Here is a 21,424-nt window from a genome sequence, read left to right on the forward strand (position 1 = left end):
CCAACATTACCTACTTTTGTCCCAACAGAAGCTATTTCCTTTCTAGTAAGAATAAGCTTTTGAAGGCAAATGTGTATTTTCACATGTACACTGCTTCATTATTCAATAAAAGTATATTTAAAAACCAGGCACATAGGCCTCTTTCCACAATGTTCATATCACACTTCACTCTCTGACTCTATCCTAAAGCTAAGCTCTTTAGGAATGCTTTCCTGTACCTTATTTTGCAAGCCAGCACCGCATCCTTCCATATGCCCCCCACCCTGCCCCGAAATCCTTTTCACCACTTGTCATTTACTCACTGCAGCCTTTTATTGCTTATTTGTGTATAGATTCCTTCTCTCACCTGCAAATATACTGTGTATGCTCCTGGAAGAACAGGTTCATCTGTGTCGACTTGTAACACCTTGCACAGTGCCTAGCACATAGTAGGCACTCAATAAATTTGTTGAATGAATGAAGCATGGATAGCTTTTCATGGCTTAGATATTAAAAATTACTCAATTTATTTTCAAATCATACTCAGTTTAAGTTCAAATAGTTCAAAATCAATATACTGCTCCAAGATGCTCCCAACTATTGAAACAATTCAATTTAAAAATATACACTCACATTTTATTTTAGTTAAAATCATAATATAGGCAAAAGTAAAAATTATTATAAATATTTAGCCAACAGTGCTTTATAGTTTGCTTTTATAGTATACTACAACAGACACATAAGAAAAAGAATTATCTAATTAAAACATTTTTCTAAGTATATCTCTAAAACCATAAAATATTAATGAAAATCATGTTACCTTTACTTAAAAAATTAAACTGACGTATCCCATCACCAAGTTTATGGGGAAAAGACAGGTGCATATTTTGGTACATTTGAAAATTAATGATGAAAAAATAGGTTTAGAATCATAAATTGGTATATCGAGTGTGAATATACAAATGACACAAATGGTTTAAATATTAAAATGCATGTTTGGCAGAAAGATGAATTGTTAGCCAATATACAATAAATATATCAGATGCTTATATCCCCAAAGATTGAAGATACTGGGTGGAAAGAAAATTTTATAGAAAGAGACAAAATAAAATGAGTCTTAGATCTTATATTATTGAAAACTGATATCCTTAGTTACTCCTTATTAATTCTGGTATAGAAAAGTTTGAACCATTTATGCAAAGTAGATAATAACTTTTTATTTTCCATTTTACACATAACTATACAAATCACTTGAGGACTGAAAAATTATTAGCTATTACTTGTGATTCAAGTTTTAGCACTGGTCATTCCTAAATGAATACTCTATTAATGTACTAGCAAGATGTGATTTTCAGAATTTACACCACACAGATTTTATAAGATACCTTGGTCCTTCTGGTGACTACAATTTCTTGAATGGGAATTCAAGATAGTATTATCATGGAGCAAATTCCAAGTTATAGTACATTGTATTATAAGCCAGGCTCCAGGGAATTTTGGAAATGTAGTAACAAGCTACAGTTTCTTTTGTATTTACTGGGAAAAAAACTATAACTCTTTCTACCTTGGGTTGGTTACACAATTCACATCTCCCCTGAAAACATATGTTATGTACACTATTCCTAACTTAGCTTTCAGTTTTAAGCAATTATTTGGTAGTATCACCACTCTTCATTTTATGGCTTTTAAAGCAATAAGTCCTTGCTGGGCACAGTGGCATGTGCTTATATTCTCAGGGACTTGGGAGGCTGAGGCAGGAGGATTTTAAGTTTGAGGCCAGCCTCATCAACTTAATGAGACTGTCTCAAAAAATTAAAAGGGCTGGGGGTATAGTTCAGTTTTTATTTTTTTTAAGGTTACCCAGCAACAGAAATTCAGTGTACATAGTGAAACAAAAACTTGCTAAAAAATTCCATACATGATCTCCTTCACAAAATGAATCTATAATCTTGCTTCTTGCAAGATTTCTTGCTTCTTGCTTCTTGATTTCGGGGCAGAGTGCATGAAAAAGAAAAGCTCCTGATGAAGTTTGGATATAGCAACAATATTGTTCTTTCCCCCCCATTTTCAAAATAACCCTTCACACAATCCATTTTTATAAGTTATGAGTTTTAAAAATGGTAAATGTGATATTCAAGTTCCCCTTTAAAATACCTCAGCTAGTTTACTACACAAATTTAAAATAAAATGACCATTTAAAGATTTATACTATAAGAAAAATGTACATTTTCAAATTAAGAAGTTAACTAATACTGATTAGTATTATACAATTAATGTAAAAGAAGTCTTTAAGAAGCTCAAAGTCAGGTAAATAGCTGAATTCACATTATAATTCTAATGATTAAATTTTCTAACCAGAAAACCACAAAACTTAACTTGGGAAGAGTCTACTGCATTTTTGTTGAACATGGAAGCATACTGCTTTTCCCTAAATTCAGAAAATTTGAGTAAAATTAGTTAAATATAGGCCTACAGTTTTAAAATATTGAGATGCAGAGATTTTTAAAGAATTGTTCAAACTACTTGGGTTACTGATACAAATTTATAGAATTAAGGATACACACACACACACATAGATATATATACACACATAACATATATGTATATCAAAGGTAATAGCTTATTTAATTTGTAATTTTTTTTCTGATTCTTAAACTCATGAGGAATTACACTAAATTACCATATAGTCTCTTATTACTCTGGAGTTTTGATTATACTGTTTTGCTTTAAATTAGTTAAGACTAGGCTGGGGGAATGGCTCAGTGGTAAGTTATGTGCTATAGCATGTGCAAGGCCCTGGGTTCAATTCTCAACACCAAAATATCATAAAATAAAATAGTTAAGACCACATCTCAAACCAAGTTGTCTAAACAGAAATATTGGCCCTGAATTAAAGAATTCTTAAAAAATATTTTCTGGCTTTAGTTCCTCCTAGTCCATTACTACCGGGAATACATATCACATATTTTACTCAACTGAGTCTTAATTCTTAGCTCTGTGCACCTCTCCTTTCTCCAGAGCCTACAGGACCCAGCATGTGCTAATACTTAATATTCTTGAATGAGGAGCAATATGCCAAGGATGGATTAAGAATTACAAAGAATCCGGAGATAGTAAATGCTTTTACAAAGCTCCTAAATGGTATTTTCAAAGTTTCTAGTCTCCTTTTCAGATTTACTTTGGTTTGCCTTTGTAAATAACAGGAAGAGAAAATATGGCACAAAAATGCACAGTTAAATCTTAGAGCTAAACTATAAGCAAGAACACATAAAAAAATTTTTAAGTTTCCATTGACATACTGAAGAATGAATTTTATTTACATTACTGGTAGATCCCAACTACTCCAATTATTCTGAGATATAATTATTTTACCAATGACAGGAAAAAAAAATCTTCCAGTATTCCCATCTTAACAATTTTAAGTAAACTGCTTAGTTTATATTATAGAGTAATAGGCAATTAATGATTTTGAGGGGAAATAAAAATATGTATATACATTACCCTGATGTCTAGGCCAAAATATATCTAACAACAAATTTTCTTGATTTCTCTTACTCATAAAAATAAAGGAAAAATATATTGCAAGTATTTTCTTTCTAGACAATTTCAATTAGACAACAATAGTTTAATGAAAACAATACAGTGTTTCATGTGAGTGGACTCATGGAGGCAAGAGAAGTATTCAAAACTTGACAGACAACATACTGTCAAATACAACTGAAGTGTATGTGCCTCAATGACACTATTTATAGGCAACAGATAGATTTTTACACATCTCAATTTTATCTTATATTCAAGGAAAACACAGGTAAGTGGTGACCCTAAGTTGAAGTTAAGAACCCCTTCTTTTGGCTTGCAAAATGTAGCCTTTGGACTTAATAATTCCTCTACTTTTCACAATGACAGAGTATCGCAGCAGCCACAGTGGCACCCACTCATGTGCTTGAATGTCAGGGATGCTTTCCTGAAGAGCTTCTTGGAAACTTGCTTCAGAAAGCAGTTCTAAAACAACAAACAAAACCCCAAAGTGTTAAATTTGAAGATAAAAAAACACTTAACTATGTAGGTAAGCATTTAAACACAACAAAAGAAACATCCCAAAACTGAATACAAAATTAGCTTATTCTTTCATGTGTGCTATGAATCTGAACCAGAATATTAAAAATAGCCAGGCAGTTCTTTTAAAAGTATGCATCCCTGAATCATAATTTCCAATGTGTAAAGCCTGGATGTTTTTATTTATTTTTTAATATTTCCAGGGAATGCAATATACAGGTAGGAAACATACAAAAAAGTGAAAAGAAAAAAAAAGTCACTCATAACCCTGTTAGTTGGAAATGAATGCCATTTCCATTACCTTCAATTTCCTTTCAACTTTTTCTGTGCGTATGTGTATGGAGAATTTAAAATGATTTACAGTGTAAATGGAAAAATCATTAAAGAATCACTAAAAAATCTTTGCCAATAGTTATCTTTTAATTTGCATCTCCTTAAAGAACTTGTTATTTTCACTTCAGCTTTCACTAAAGCTGATCCCGCTCTTCTGCTACCTCTCTTCTAGTCACACTAACTTATTTCCTGTATCCTGAAAGCCTCAAGCACATTCACAAATTGGGGTCTCTGGATCAGCTATTCCTCTTCCCAGAACACTTCTTACCTTAGTAGAGGTTTCCCTGACTGCCTCATGTAAAACAACACCCCCAACCTTAGACCCTCTTTTCTCTCCCTCAGTCAACTTTTCTTTAGAGCATATACCTCTACTAATCATTTTTAATACTTATTTTCTTGTCTCCCTCCATTAGTATAAAAATTCCATGAAGACTGGGATTTGTCTTAGTATTACATACCTCTAGTACCTAAAACAGTGCTGAGTACATAGTAGGTGGTAAAAAGTCTGTTGAATAAATAGATAAAGATGGAAAGATCCACAAGAGCCAGAAGTAACCATATAGATAAGGATCAAGTGACCATCTACATTTGATGATTTGGGAGTGCTATCAGACCCATCTAACCCAAATGAACTGCTGCTGACACTTGAATAGCATAATAGTAAACTCCAAGTAACTTAGCTATTTTCATGTGCCAGGCCCTTCTGAGTATCTTCCATGTTTGAACTCATTTAATCCATATAACTCTATGTGTTAGATACTATTATTTCCCTTTTGTGGGGAAAATCAGTGAGAGGTTAGGTAACTTGCCCAAGGTCACAGTTAGTAAATAGTTTTCATTAATAAAATACAAATGTCTCCTGAGAAAAGTAATATGAATATGGAATTATGTATCAGATTGTCTAACAAGAGGAGGTCCCTGAAAGAATGAGGCATAACACAGGTTAGATTTAATGGCAGTGGGTGGAGGGGCAAAGCAAATAAAAGGGAAAGTTCTAAAGTCAGTATCACCAACTTCACAATTTTACTGTAACTGTGGTTAAACTATTACTATAACTTGTAGAACACAGGGTAATGAAAGATAAACCCATCCTGAGGAATAAGGGTCATTTTAGAATGCAGGTAGACTTCAGGGGACTTAAAAAAATTGTATTTCAGATGGCAGAGTTCAGTGTTTTACAGTTTGGTTACTTAGAAAATCTGACACAAAATTAGAGAACTATGCTACTCATTAACTGAACTATATACTTTTAAAATCAATTCTTTACAACTAGTAAACACAACAAATTAAATGAAGAACTGCTTCAATACAGATGAACGATTCTAAAGATTCATTAATGGCATATGCAGGAACACCCTATAAATTCTAACCAGATTTAGAATTCAAAAATATAGACAACCATGTATCAAATTTTATCAGTAATACAAGAACATAAAAAAGATTAAATTAAATCTATCTCACAGTGTATTTTGCCATATCAATGACAAATGAGTACATAATCTAAATGCCAACATATTTAGTACATGAAGGGGGTATAAGCTAAATCATCATCTGTTGGCAACAACTATGATCAGTGACCCTTAAAAGTAAACATATGTATCTACCAATATATTGAAAGTTAAAATTTAAATGGCTTACAGTTCAGAATAAATCAGCATAGCAATTCTTTGCTACTTTCATCAAAGTGACTTTAAAAACAATCTATTATTTGTTTGTCAAAGTTTTACTGGAGTGGGGAGGCAAAGTCACTACAGTATCTTATTCTGATGATGTTTAAACAAAACAGATAACAAAGTAAAGTTTTCACACTGAAATACTGTAATATTAATATTTCAAACCAGGAAGAGAATATAGTATGCAGAGAAAGTCTCCAAATGCATCTTGAACCTAGGTCCAGGTTCAAACTTTGCCCTATGCTAGGTGGGTGACCTTGGCTACTTTCTTAAAATTCTGAGCTCTATGTCTTCATCAATAAAATGTCTTCTTCTAGTTACTGTGAAGATTAGAGATAGTCTTTCTGAGGCATTAGTATGATGCCTGGCAATCAAGGAAAAATATCAAAACTCTTCTTCCTCCTCTTCTGATCGAACAGTGAAAAAATGAGAATGGGGCAGAGTGTCTTAATAGGTTATCCATAAACATTCTAAAAGTGAACAATTAACCTACAATATTATCTTTTTAGACGTGGAAGTAAAAGCTGAATTTTTTTTGAGGGATCATCTGTGAAATATAATTTCATCTAATACATAAATACATCTTTCTGTGGTACTGAGGACTGAACTCATTCATACTAGACAACTGCTATACCCCCAGTCCCTCAGTCAATAATTTTTGAACTAGAAGCCCTATAAAAATGTCACAGAGATTTATAACTTTCACAAATCATTTTTTGTTTATAACCAAACATTTCTCACCTACACCAAAAATACTTAGTAAATATACAGCTTCTATGAGATATTTATCTTTGCAAGTTACATTGAACATTCTCTTCTCAGTCTTTCTAGTTGTCTTGCAAAATGTTGATAGAAAATTACTCTACAGGGGATATAGGTCAATGGTGGAGCACTTGCCTAGCATGTGCAAGACCCTCTGGCTTCAATCCTCAGTACTGTATACATACACACGCACACAGTTCTTTGGAAGGTAGACAAGTCATTTGAATTAAATAATGTTAAACAATGTTTCTGATTAACACCAAACCTATGTCTTGACATGATGATTAATAAAATATCTGATCAATTACCTATCTTAAGATGTTACATTTTAAATTAAGTTGTATCTGCCTCTTTTTCTAGATAATTATACTAATTAAGTGGCCCTCTGGTCCAATCTTTGCTGTACTAGACAAGATTATATACATTACTATTTAGGATGTCTTAGAGGTCTTTTCTTTGTAGTTTAATATTTATAAACCTCAGTAGATCAGTTGTTCAGGAATTAATCCCTTCACTTTTTTCCCCATTGGTATAAAAATAGAAATAAAAGCATATGTTTTGAACTAACCATTAAGAATAGTTCTAGATAATATCATACATTTATCATGGCACACAAAGTTAAATTTCAACAAATGCCCTTTTTATTTTTTAAGCAATGCTAGGGACTAACCCAATGGGTCTAACACATGCTAGGCAAGTACTCAGTCTTACCTTTTGGATCATTATGAGTCAATAGCTGTATGTCAAACTGTTTAGCAAATGCAGTCAAATCAGGTGGCATCACGCAGCAAGAAGCAAGATTAACTTGGTTGCTATTTGGTTTTACCTAGAAGTGAAAATAAAATCACGATCTCTTTACGCAAAGTGGAATGAAATAAGCAATAGAAGGGTTTAATTATAGAACACATGGAAAATAACATTTTACAGTGCTTGTAAGTTTATTAAATACTTTTACATGCATATTCTTATTAATCACACTATTCCAAACCATGTCAGTGGTAACAGGGAAAGGAAAAATAGCTGTAGGAGGAGAAAGCCAAAATAGGACTATACTATTAAAAAGTCTCCTGCTAGAATTATTTAGTAATGTGATATATCTGCCCTGGTGACAAACATGATTTTAAGTGTGATGGTTTCAGCAACAGAAGAAATATGTCTTAAAGATAGAGGATCAAATACAAGAAAGTACATTTAATGTCAAAATATAAAATGTGGCTATTAATCAGACAACAGATTTTGAAAGAGAGGAATCAGATAACTTCCAATAGCTGTCCTGGTTAATTTCTATATATATTCTGGATCATCCAAGACTCTCGAGCAGGTTCTTGACCATGTCTAGCTACTATACCAAAAGAAGGTGCAATACTTTATCCAAGGTCTTTCTGCCCATAAGAAACTGAAAGTTCTGAAAGAAGGCTGAAGATGACATAAAAGGAATACAGAAAAATTTTAAGAGCAAAGGTAAAATATCAGTAACTTCCCTCATAACTTTGAAGGTAATTAGATGAAAGAGCAGGAATGATTAATTTATGATACCTGTTTCATATCAAGCTGTATAAGTGGAGACTTATACATTTTTAAGTAAGAGTCAGCAAAATATTTGTTACATATAATATTCCCTTATTCAGGAAATGAGAGCCATGGTCTCTCATAACATCTAAAGAAAAATGTAATTTTTTCACCACATATGTAAAACTGAAAGAAACAGTGTAATTTGCTCACAATTAAAGCTTTTCTAGTGTTTTTGTCACTCATTTTAAATGGAATATTTAGTTCAGTTAACATATATTCTAAAAACTCCAAACCTCCAATGCTTTAGATAAAGTCTGCCTCAAAGCTCCCATATTTGTGGAGTGGGCACCACACAGTAAGTGTGCACTATGTACATGATGTTTAATAGTAAGCAGCAAAGGCTGGTAAAAATAGATTCCTCCCCAGAGTGCACAGGATCTGGCCATCCTTTACCTGTGCCCACTGATAGAGTTGCTCCAACTGTGTTTTATCTAGATCAGAGGTACCTATAGCAACAATCTTCTTGCTTTGAACTAAGTTTTCTAATTCCTCCCAATAAGGCTGTAAATGTTCCAAGGAAAGATTAACTCCATCTTCAATAGGAGGTGAAGCAATGATCACAGAATCCAGTTGTGCAACTCCAAGGACTGAACAGGCTGATGAGAAGAAAGAGACAAAAAAGATCACAGACTGCTACATAATAAAAACAAGTATTATTAATGTGCTCAAAGTATACCACTGAATTCTGTCATGTCATTCACTAATTTTCCGTACAATAGATTATTTCACAGTTTACTTTTCATTTAGAATACTTCCATCTTCTGTATACCATCTCTGTGTTGGCATACAAATGGTTTCTCTGACCCCCCTTCTTCCTAGGGAGCTCGCAACTATAGTAGGTTCCTCCTTCTGGAGAACAGGCTTCCTTTTTGTTTTCTAGGCCCCAAGACCTTATCTTGGGTAGCTTCCTTATCTTTATATAATTTTGGTAGCTTCCTTATCTTTATATAATTTTCTTCTCTAGTTCTACCTGCTAACTAGTATCTGATATGGATGATCACAAGAATTACAACTCAACAGTCTGTGGCTTGGTAGTGTTGTAGCAAGAATAAGCCTAAAACTCTGAAAACTAAGACTACATTTACAGAGGTAGATAATTTCTCAATTTCTATAAAAAGAACTTAAAGAGCTTATTTTAAATAATTATATTCACTCTACAGTTATATGAAAAGGCTAATTATTTAAGTTTGCAACATATATAAATGCTGAAAGAATGCTTTAAAACTATTTAATCACTGTAATACTACAATAATTTAACCACGGGCCAAAAATAGACGTAAGATACTTATTTTTAGTTGTTGTCTTTGACTTTCATATTTTATCTACAGTACTAAAAGGGCTAATAATATGATTAAGAAGAACTTCTATACCTAAGCAACCTTTATTAGTCAACATCTGATAATTAAGTCAATAATTAGCTAATTAAGTAAGAATTTGTTATATCTTTTAGTTTTCTTCTACATGAAAATGAGTATATATAAGTCAATATTATTCTACAGAGGCCTTAAGAAATTATCACTTTAAAAGGCAAAATTAGAATCTGCTCATGTTCTTTTTTCACTCTAGATCTGAACATAAATTAAAACTAATAAAGTCCACTATTAATAAAGTTAAATTTTTGCTTACCCATGTCAACTGCATTCCTAGTTGATGATGATGAATTCGATCCTACAATGAACAGTTTTGCTGAGTAACAACAACAAAAAAACCTGATTACTATATTTAGATGTACATTTTACTATATAGTAATAACATGACAGATAATCCTTAATTAGTTTTCCTTTCCTAGTTACATAATTTTATAGTTTTAATTTTAAGACATAAAAGTTCATTTCCACTAACTTTTTAATTATATAGTTAGTTGTCAACAACTTGTTAAAATTAAAAACAAATATTAGAAGGCAGGTCAGATAAAGGAGCTTAAATTACTTGAAATGTACATTTTTATGAATTAAAAATTAATAGAGCATATTATATCCAATAAACTATAATCTATAAAAAGACTAAATTAAAGGTGTTACAATGAGAAAACTGAAGGGAAAAATTCATAATCCTACCTTTCCAATAGAATCATTTTCATTTTCAGACATTACCTTGCAGTTTTTGGTCACATGAAGGTACATCTTTTCTAGTCTATGTAGTATTTAGTTATCTTAAAAAAATTTGTAATAGTAATGTGTTTACTCTAGAACTGAAGAAAATCTATAAAAGTACAAAGACCAAAAAGAATAGCCAAGAATCTCATTACCCAAAGTAATTACTATTTAGATTTTTGTGTACTCTGTATTTAATGTATAATTTTAGATACTCAATTTTTATACATGAACATTATTCTATAAATCAGTTCCTGTTTGTTGAACATTTAGGTGAATAATGTTCCTGCAGTAGTTTCGGTTTTCTGTTATCACATGAAATACTAAAACCACCATCTTCAAACTCTGTTCAACTTTATGCTGAATCATTTTCCAAAGACAAATTATCAGAAATGTGATTCAGTCAAAACATCTAATGTTTCTTGTTGAGTCTCATTCTAGTTTAGTTACTCTACTTTAGAAAAGATGTGCACCAGTTTTCCAGACCACGAACAGTGAAGAGTTCTCTCTTAACAATACAGGATGCTCAACCAGCAAAGTTTATGCAAATATTCCAAAATCTGAAAAACTGAAATCTGAAACACTTCTTGTCCCAAGCATTTTGGACAAGGGCTACTCAATATGTACTATCTCCCATAATTACACTCTATGAAAATCCTTCCTACCACTCTCCTTTGATCCATGAAATGACCTTCTGTTTCTGAAAGATGAGGCATTTTTAGATAGGTAGAAAGAAGAAAGATCCTCATGTGGGAGGATTTTGATATCTATATCAAATCTCAAGCCCTATAGAAATTGAACACAACTTGTAAAAGATCCAAAGTGAATCTACAGCATAAATTACAACTAACCACCCAAAGTATAATGCTTTTACTTCTATTCCTACACGAATAGCAATGTGAAATTGACAGAAAGAAATGGATTTTGGAGTTGGGCATACCTGATTGAACTCCTGGTTGAAGCATTTACTCTATGACAACTTTTTTTTCCCTTATGTTCTTTTTCTTAAAAACAGGGTCTTGATATGTTGCCCAGGCTGATCTCAAACTCCTGGTTTCAAGTGATCTTCCTGTCTCAGCCTTCCAAGTAGCTGGGACTACAGCCACAAACCTCTATCTACCCAGTTGTATGACAACTTTCAAGTTGTTCAATGTCACTAGTGCAATGGGAATAACAGCTCTAACTTGTAGGTTTGATTTGATAATTACATGAAGAAATACAGCACTTAAGTGACAACTACAGTGCCTGGTATAAAGCAAGACTCAATAAATAGTAGTCAGTATTATTAGAATCAAAAGATAATGCTCTCATTGTACAAATGAATCTTAAGAATAATAATACAATTTAGCAATGATCACAATAACATGGTAATTAAAAACAGATACCTACCATGCATTTTATAGCAAGCATTATGCTATGTACTTTTAGTTATTTTATCCAACTTATAAAGAAGCCTGTGAAATAACTGCATCATCGTTTTATAGATGAGGAAACTGAAGCTCAGAGTTGAATACTTTGTTAGATCATAATTATATTGGCCAGTAATCTACACACCCAGGAATCTCAATCTAGGCTAGCTCAAGCTTTTCATTACTATGTTCTGCTGACTATAAACTGAGGACAGAACAGAATAAATTCTCATTTTAAATTCTGGAATATATTATTACTATATATATTGAATGGATATGTGTTTTTCTGTTGCCCAGACTTCTTTCTACACTTCCAGGTGACCTCAGTCATTAGTTACTAGCATCCCCCAGGAAGGGAGGGCTTATGCTTTGGGTAGACACTGCTCTTAAGCCTTCCCTTTATCCTTTCCATTTCTTCTACCCTAATTTTTCTACTGTTCTGAACACAAGTAAGTTATATAACATAAGAACATCATGAAGAACAGCAAGTTACAAAGTTATATTCTGACTTCACTGAAGTAGCCAGCATTGACTTCTTATAACTCCTTGTTAAAGAGTTGACATTAAAGCTGGGTGTAATTCCAGTGGCTTGGGAGTAAAAAAGGGCTGGAGATGTGACTCAGTGGATAAACAATCCCTGGTACCCCCCCCCCCCCAAAAAAAAAACCTGACATTATGTTTAAAAAGGAATTTTTGTATTTTCCACACTTAGTGATGAAATTGCTCATGACCCACAGGAAGGAAAGGCTTAATCCCATGCCTAACAAAACTTCACTATTCCTTCCACTGCATAACAAATTGAATTGTAAAGTTGTAAAGACTGAACTTTACCAGAAACTTTCATTTCTTCTCTTTCATCAGGATTTATCTTTTCTACTGCATGAGAAACAGTACACTCCAAGACATCTGGAAATTCCTAAAATAAACACAATATTTATAATGAATATAGAATTAGTATTTCTGATTAATTATAAATTTCCTATTGCTCATGAAACCCTTTAGAAGAGAACCTGTAAGAAAACAGGATTTTATTGGTACATTAAATTACATAATAGTGGAATTCATTGTTACATATTCACATATGCACCTAATATAATAAGAACTTCCCATTTCTCTCCCCTCTTTCTTCTCCCTGGTCTCCTTTCTCTACTCTGCTGGTTTCCTTTTTATTTTCATGAGATTCCCATCCCCCCAATTTTTCCCTCCTTTTTCTCTTGAGTTACATGTGAGGGAAAATGTATGACCCTTGACCTTCTGAATTTGGTTTATTTCAATTAATATGGTACTCTCAAGTTCCACCCATTTTCCTGTCAATGACATAATTTCATTCTTTATAGACCTACTTTTTCTTCTATTAGGCACAGGGTCTCTGTTTTAGCACCTAAGTCTGATTGAGTTGATTTTGTGCAGAGTGAGAGATAGTAGTTTAATTTAATTTTACTATGTATGGATTTCCAGTTTCCCCAGCACCATTTACTGAAGAGGCTATCTTTTCTCCAATGTATGTTTTTGGCACCTTTGTCTAGTATGAGATAACTGTATTTATATGGGTGTGTCTCTGTGTCTTCTATTTTGTATCATCAGTCTGTGTATCTGTTTTGGTGCCAATTATTGATACTCTTAATGTCTGCTATTCTAACTGGAGTAAGATAAAATCTTAGTGTAGCTTTGATCTGCATTTCCCTAACTGCTAAAGATGTTGAACATTTTCATATACTGGTTGGCTATTTGTATTTCTTCTTTTGAGAAAGGCCTGTTTATTTCATTTGCCTATTTATTGATTGAGTTCGTGTGTGTGTGTGTGTGTGTGTGTGTGTGTGTGAAGTGTTTTGAGTTCTTTATATATTCTGGATATTAATCCTCTGTCAGAATAGTAGCTAGCAAAAATTTTCTCATATTTTCTCTTCATTCTCATTTTCTTTGCTGTGCACGTTTTTTAATTTGATGTATCCATTTATTAATTCTTGATATTCCTGAGCTTTAAAGTCCTATTGATGAGATCACTGTCTACACCTTTATGTTGCAATGTTGACCCTACATTTTCTTACAGCAGTTGCAAAGTTTCCAGTCATAGGTGTTTGACCCATTTTAAACTTACTTTTGTGTAAGGTTGAGAGAGATCTAGTTTCATTCTTTTACATATGCATAACCATTTTCCCAGCACCATTTGTTAAAAGGGCTATTTTTAAAGTTTTTAAGTGCCATTCTCAAGGATCAGATGACTGAATCTGTGTGGGTTTGTCTCTGTGTCTTCTATTCCTTTCCACTGGCTTATGTCTGTTTGTGTATCAGTACCATGCAGTTTTTGTTACCATAACTTTGTAGTATAATTTGAAGTCAAGTATTGTGATACCTCCAACATTTTTTTTTCCTCAGAATGACTTAAGACAATAGGATTGTTTACTTGAGTTTACTTGAGGTCTACATGGGCTTCTTCTTAAAGGTTGTAAAGCTCTGACATAAAGATGAAATGCTGTGTGTGTCCATTTTCTGGGGAAAAGTATCTGATTTTCATTAAGATTTCAGAAAAATGCATGACCAAAACTTTCTTTTTAAAAAACAAACAAGCAGGGGAGGAGTACATGAAGAGTTACAACCACTGAAAATAGCACATAAATTTTACTTTAAAAGAAACCAATAAGAAATAAACTATCCATTCTGAATAATGACATGTTAAAAACTTTCTACAAACTTTAAAAACTTTTGCAAACTTAAAAAAAAACTTAAAAAAAATTTTTAATGTCATTCAACTTAAACTTGTGAGGGAATGCAGGTGATTTTTGAAAGTATATTTTAAGAGTAGTTTTAGATTAACAGCAATAGTGAGCAGAAGACACAGATTTCTCATTCACCCCCTGCATCCATACATGCATTGCCTCCCCCATTATCAACATCCCCTTCAGATGGCACATTTACACCTGATAAACTTGCATTAACAAATCAATGGGCCAATGTACAAGGACCATTATGAGATTACTGCCATAAAAATCCTGTGCTTAAAAAAAAATCCTCTGTGCTCCACTTATTCATCCTTCTCTTTCCTCTAAGTCCAGCAACCAATGATCTTCAAACTATCTCCATGGTTTTGCTTTTCTAGAACATAGGTGAGATTACACAGTATGTGGCCTTTTCACACTGACTTTTTTCATTTAGTTAATCTGCATTCAAGATTCTTCCATGTCTTTTTGTAGATTGATAGCTCATTTCTTTTAGCAATGAAACTATATTCTATTGTCTGGATGCACCAAACTTTATATGTATCTATTGAAGGATGTTTTGGTTGTGTACAAATTTGGCAATTATGAATAAAGTTGCCATATATGTCTGTGCAGAAATTTTTGAGGGCAAAAATTTTCAACTCATATTGACAGACACCAAAGAGCAAGATTGCTTTATCACATGACAACAGTATGCTGAGTCTTGTAATCACAAACATTTTTTTAACAATTTTTTTCCCTGAGTGCAATTTTTTTTAAAAAGCAAGGGCCATTCTAATGCCTTATAATGAATAATTTATAAGGATAATGATAAAAATGTTAGTACATATTAGTCAGAAACATTAGTTTATATAACAAGATTTAACAAAACAAAGAGTGAGTCCTTTCCCATGATTCATGAGCACATTACAATACCCAGTACATACCAGGAGTCCAGTTACAAGTCATGCACACATACAGTAAATGGTCATTTCAGAGAAGCAGAAATCAAAGACATGAATCAAAGACACGAATCTAGTAGCTACAGAGTTATTAAGCTGCAGTATGCACAAGGGAACAAATTTTTCCAGCACATGTCCTCTTTCAGGCTTTTAAAGTAGTTTGGATTTCAGGGTGGTTATAGATAGGTACTTTTATATTAACATTTATGATAACAGTCATATACTGACATTCAATGAAATATTGATCCTTATTGTTTCACTGTAAAAATTACTTCTAGGAACTATATTATTGGGGTGGATATTCTATCTAAGTAATCTACCAATCAAAGCTGCTTAATAATCATTCCTCTACTATCATCAATATCAATAGGAATAAAACTACTGATGAGGAAACTGGTGGGAATTAAGCATGAGAAATCCCATCATCTTGTCTAGGTTGAAGAGTTGCCTACAGAGTTCAGATTTTCTACTTTATACTTAATTTAACAGGATCAGATTGCTATCTCTGCAGCTCAGCCACAAGGGGTTTAATGGCTCTTTGCCTTATTTGACTTCCCTCCCCAAACTTAGAAAGTTAACTTCCTGCTTACTTCACTTTCCTTTTGACCTGCAGGATCTCCACTTACCCTGACCAAATCTGGGTTGATTTGGGAACTCCATTCATTCAAGGTCTTTTGGATACAATCTCGAAGCTGCAAAAGGAATCCATTTTTAAACTGTTAATCAAACTCTATTCACTCCCTAGAATGCAGAGTTTGGTAAATTAAGTAGGAAAAAAAAGACATCAATAGGATTTACCACACAAACCTAAAGTTCAATTCTACAATGTTTTTGTTTCCTTCAACAGATAAATTCAGACCTCCTCTACTCTTAATTCTCAAATATTCTTGACCCAAAGCAATAGTCTATTTTTACACTGTTTTAATACCATTGAAACTTTAAGTAAACTTCTGAAACTTAGAAGCATTCATAAAGAAAAAATGATTTCAAGAATAAGGTTATAAAACAAAGGAAATTGAATTTAAGCCACAGATACTAAAACTCTTATTAATCATTATGCTACTATATTCCTTGAAGACAAGCAACAGAGTAAGTATGGCCAGAAGAATTCCTACATCAGAATCACCTGTGGTGTTTATTAAAGATTCAAACTTTTGAGCTCAATCCTAGACCTGATGAACACTCTGAAGAGCAGCCAGGAGTTTCATTTTAACAGGTATCCCAAGTAATTACTATATACTCTGAAGTCTGAGAATCACAGGACAGATGTACCTTATAGAGGTCATCATGCATAATGATAGGCAATGAGTCATTTCCTAACACCTCAGTATACCTCTAACTTGTCTTCAATGTTTTCTTGGATAAACAATATTTGTTTATCCAAAATGCTGTCCACAATAGTATGTTGTAAATTCATTAAGGAGTTTATTCTATTTATATCTCTTATGTCAATATTTCAAACTTACTTGACAGTCCAAAGTAAGATGTATATTTACTTAATGTGTGAAAGAAGACCTACCTACATATGAAGGAACAAAAAATTCACAAAACAGTATTTATGGTCACTACATGTGAGTACCCTAGTGGCTGTTATTCTATTAATTAGAAAAAAATAAGCGGTTCTATTGACTCGCTAAACTGATTTGTGACCACTAATTGGCCAACACCAGCAATCTGAAATCACTGTCTTAAAAGATAAATCAAGGTTACAGTACTTTACATTCTTTAGGCAATCAATTAAAAAAAAAAAGTAATGAAAGCAAGCCCCTGAATTGCAAAAGCACTTTCTTTTTTTTTTTGTGCGGTGCTGGGGATTGAACCCAGGGCCTTGTGCTTGCAAGGGAAGGACTCTACCAACTGAGCTATCTCCCCAGCCCCACAAAAAGCACTTTCTGAACAGTGACAACAGAGACTAAACTTCTAAACAATAATTGCTTATAAAAACTGACACAAGCACTTTACCACTTTTATTTTTCCATATTGGGAATTAAACCCAGGAGTGTTTAACCATTGAGCCACACCCTTAGTCTTTTATTTAGAGGGTCACACTGTGTTGCTAAGTGCCTTCCTAATCTGCTGAGGCTGGCTTTGAACTTGTGATCCCCCTGTCTCAGTCTCCTGAGTTGGTGGGATTACAAGTGTGTACCACTTCTTAATATAAATAATCACAAAGGGAAAACTGATTTATCAATTTCAGAGCACACAGTCACTATGTTAGGATTTATAATCCACAACAATAATTTGCTATGATGCTATCCATAATAACTTACTTGAATTTAAGTTACAAGGTCTATATCTTTATGTAAAATGTATTGCTAATCAAACTGAAGTCAGTAGATAAAAATTAGTTGATAATCTTTCCAGATAAATCAGTAACAGTTGAGGAAGCAGGAGTGATTGAGGTTAATAATTTTATCAGAAGTGCTTTGGCTCAAATTGTGGGAGAATTCTAAGAAATTTTTCTCTGGAAGGATGATTCATTTACATATAAGGCTTTCCTGATGAATTCTTTAATTCAGAAAGATAAGTATATTTTCAGAGTATTCATTCCTTTTCTGAAACCATCTCTTTTATTATTCTTGGTTTCTGCAAAATTCAGGATAAATTATAGAAAAGTCCAGTTATATAAGAAACTCATTGTATCATAAACTGATTTTTAATCTTGTAAGTTACATGTTATCTATATTGACTGAATATTAACCTTATAACTTTTTGTTTCCTGCTTTCTTCATCATCACATACACAGTATCACTAAAGATAAATATCGCCACAATTTCGTCTATGTTAGATCCGGATTTGCTTAAGAATTTAAATACCACAATTCAATTGATCAAATACTCAACCAAAAAAAGGGCAAAACAGTCTTACAATGACCCATTTGAAAACAATATGTGATCCTAGGTTCGATCCTTAGTCTTAAATAAATAAATATAATATGTAAAATATCTGATTTTGTAAAACTATAGTGAAACATAAAAATATGGGAAAAGATCATAGGATCAAAAAAGCATTAGAATCAGAAAAGATCTTTAAGAATTGAGCACTCTACCAAATGTGTAAAATTTCAATAATGAAATGAATTTTTTCTTTTTAAAATCTCTTCAATGAGGCCAGGCTGTTTCAAGTGGTACACCCCAATTTGGAGCTTATCAATAACGAATGATTTTTTTTTTTTTTTCCACTTCCTTTTATCTCTTCAATGAGGTTGAGCTGTTTCAAGTGGTACATCCCGATTTGGTGCTCTTTAGGTAAAATTCTTTACACAGAAATAAAACATGACCATCCTATTCTAATTAAACTGTTACAGTTTCCCTACACATGCTGCTGTTTCTTCAAGTTTTCTTCAAATGTTCTAGTATCTTTAGTTTTGTCCTACTCTGACAAGGCACCCTAAACAAAATACTACACACCAGAATTAATCCTCTGTTTTTCAAAAAACTGTGTGCATCAGTGCACACTATAGTATAGTTCAGTGGTAGAGTCCTTACAAAGCATGTGTGAGACCCTGAGTTCCATCCCCAGCATCATGATAAAAAAAATAAAAATTAAAAAAGGTTAGAAAAAAATCAGATCACTCAGTATACAAGGGTTAACATCTTTTTGTGAGATCTCTGTTTCAGATATATTGATATATATAAATATAAAATTATGAACTGGATGGGTAAAATACATTTTTTTTACCACTTGGAGTCAAAAACTTTGAAAGCCAGTACTCTAGAATGTGTTACAGTGAGATAAGAGAGAACATTTTACTCAATATTATCAAAATACATGCAAAACTTCCAGCTACATTGATCATCACTATCAGTGCTGAAAGAAATTAAGGCTCTATGTACCAAATACAGAAATAACTTATCTTTCAGAGAAATGGTCAAAGTGGGTGGTTTAAATAAAGCTGGAACCCAAACACAGAATAAGGTAGGGATTCTAGTGCCTATTCAAGTTACAATCAAGAGTTCTCACCTCCTGAAGGGTGCTGGTTCCCCATACATACCCAGATGCTACTTACTGTATGGTCTGTGGACAACACCTCTTATATAAAAACAGTTAAAACTGCCATGGGGCAGCTGATAACGTCATAACGTGACAGTTTAGGCAATTGATTCTTTTAATCAAGATTTATCTTTCTGATGGAACCAGGTTGTATGGCGATAAACGCACCTAGGTTAAACATTTTCATATATAATCTCTTACTTTCCACAACAACTTGATGAGGAAGGTAGACCCAACTTTAAAGCTACTTTCCCAAAGTCACACAGCTCCTAAAGTTTTTGTTTTACTATTTTTACATTTAACCAACACATCGTAATCGTACATATTCACTGGGAATTTTTTTCAAGTACTAAAATTGTTCCATACCATCAATTAGCTGTGCAATCAATGGATGACTACTCACTGGCTCAGGAACAGCCCGCAACAAATGTGTAACTTAGTGCATACTTCCTGATTCATATCTGCCACCTCCAACTAACTAGTGATCAGTGTTCGGGCAAATAAAATGCGGCAGATTAACTTCCAGTAAGAAAAAATCTGTACCTCCACCCAAACTTAAATTGAGTGTTTAATCATTTGCTTCACAGCAATAAGCTAATGTCGACATTCTCAAAGTTAAGCGTATTGTGAATACTATTTCATTTACCAAAGGTTAATCTTTCGAATATTCCTTTACCTGGACAGTGTGGGGGAGGGAGCGAGAGATGGGGAGAGGGACCGAGCCTCCTATGGCGCTGTGACTGCCCTGCCAGGGAGAGGGATCCAGTGCGTCTCAAGTGTTCTGCTACCGGCCGCGAGCAGCAGCAGAGGGGGCACTGGGTGTGCAGCTGCACCTGCTAAGTTTTTAGGACGCTCGGCCCCGGGGAAGCAGGTCCCGAGGCGAGGTCTCGCCGACCCGGCCGCAGCCTCCCGCTGGAGCCCAGGTGCGCCCTCCCCGCACCTGCCCTGGCCCGCGGCCTGCCCCGGAACCTGGGTCTCCGCGGACGCTGCTGGCCGGCCCTCACCTCCTCGCTGTGCGTGGAAGGGCACTTCTTCCGCAGGCGGCCCCAGTTCAGCAGGTTCCCGGTCTGCAGGTGCAGGGTGCTGGCCCGCGCCAAGAGCGCCCCGGCCGCGCGGCTGTCGGTGCCCATGGCAGCGGCCGCCCGAGGGGCCAGGAAGGGACGGGGCAGGCGAGAAGGTGGCTGCCTCGGAGGACGCTGTGCCCGAGGCCGCAGGGACGAGCGCGAGGCTGCCGACCCCGCGCGGCGGTAGCCCGAAGTGCGCTCCGGCCCGAGGAGGCCGGACGGCGGCGGCGGAGCGGCGGCCCGGGAGGCGGGCGCTGAGGCTGCGGCTCGGGCTCTGGCTGCTTCTCTGGCTTCTGCGGCCGCAGGAGAGTTGACTCCAAACTGAGGGAGCTGTTTCCTGGAAGACAATGACTAAGCAGAAATCGCGGCAGAGAAAAGTGCTTCGTAACCGTTACTCGTCCCGCGGCGGGCAGGGGCGGGGCGCGAACGGGCTGCGGGACTCCGGCCCGCGGGTGACTGGCCCCGGCCTGCGGCGGGCGTGGCGGCGGGCGGGCGCGCGGGCCGAGAGCGCGGGCAGAGCGGCTGGCGGCGCAGCGCGCGGCAGGGCTCCCCCTGGCGGTCCGAGGACTGCGCGCCCGACGCAGCCCGCGCCCCCTGCGGTGTACCGGCGCTCGCGGGCGCGCTCCTCCGCCAATGGCGCGGTAGCTGCTGGTTTCCTCACACGCCCCTTTAAAAGGACAGCTAAAGGGTCCGCCAAGGCTTTGAAATACTACCTGGGTTTGGTTCTCACGGGCAGGTTTTAATGCACAAGTGCCCTTTCGCTGCTTTGTTATCCTCAAGAACCTTCCCTAAAACTGCCAGTTTTTCTTTATTAATTAAACGTCTACTAATT

At 35.1% G+C, this 21,424-nt stretch overlaps 1 protein-coding gene across 2 annotated transcripts; it reads right to left on the bottom strand.

The window, feature by feature from the left end:
- Positions 1 to 2,759: 2,759 nt before the first annotated feature.
- GCLM (glutamate-cysteine ligase modifier subunit) lies at positions 2,760 to 21,087 on the bottom strand. Of its 2 annotated transcripts, none has more exons than XM_079151573.1 (7): positions 20,533 to 21,087; positions 16,162 to 16,227; positions 12,709 to 12,793; positions 10,002 to 10,043; positions 8,769 to 8,971; positions 7,515 to 7,629; positions 2,760 to 3,981 (listed from the first exon to the last, which is right to left on the bottom strand). In XM_079151573.1, the coding sequence occupies exons 1-7, from the start codon at positions 20,656 to 20,658 to the stop codon at positions 3,812 to 3,814; spliced, it is 807 nt and encodes a 268-aa protein (XP_079007699.1). In that variant the 5' UTR covers positions 20,659 to 21,087; the 3' UTR covers positions 2,760 to 3,811. The 2 variants fall into 2 exon arrangements, with proteins under 2 accessions (XP_079007699.1, XP_079007698.1); XM_079151572.1 differs by having other exon boundaries at positions 10,002 to 10,061; positions 20,533 to 21,085.
- Positions 21,088 to 21,424: the final 337 nt, after the last annotated feature.

This window comes from Sciurus vulgaris (genome assembly GCF_902686455.1).
Source record: "Sciurus vulgaris genome assembly, chromosome: 1".
NCBI classification, from domain to species: domain Eukaryota; kingdom Metazoa; phylum Chordata; class Mammalia; order Rodentia; family Sciuridae; genus Sciurus; species Sciurus vulgaris.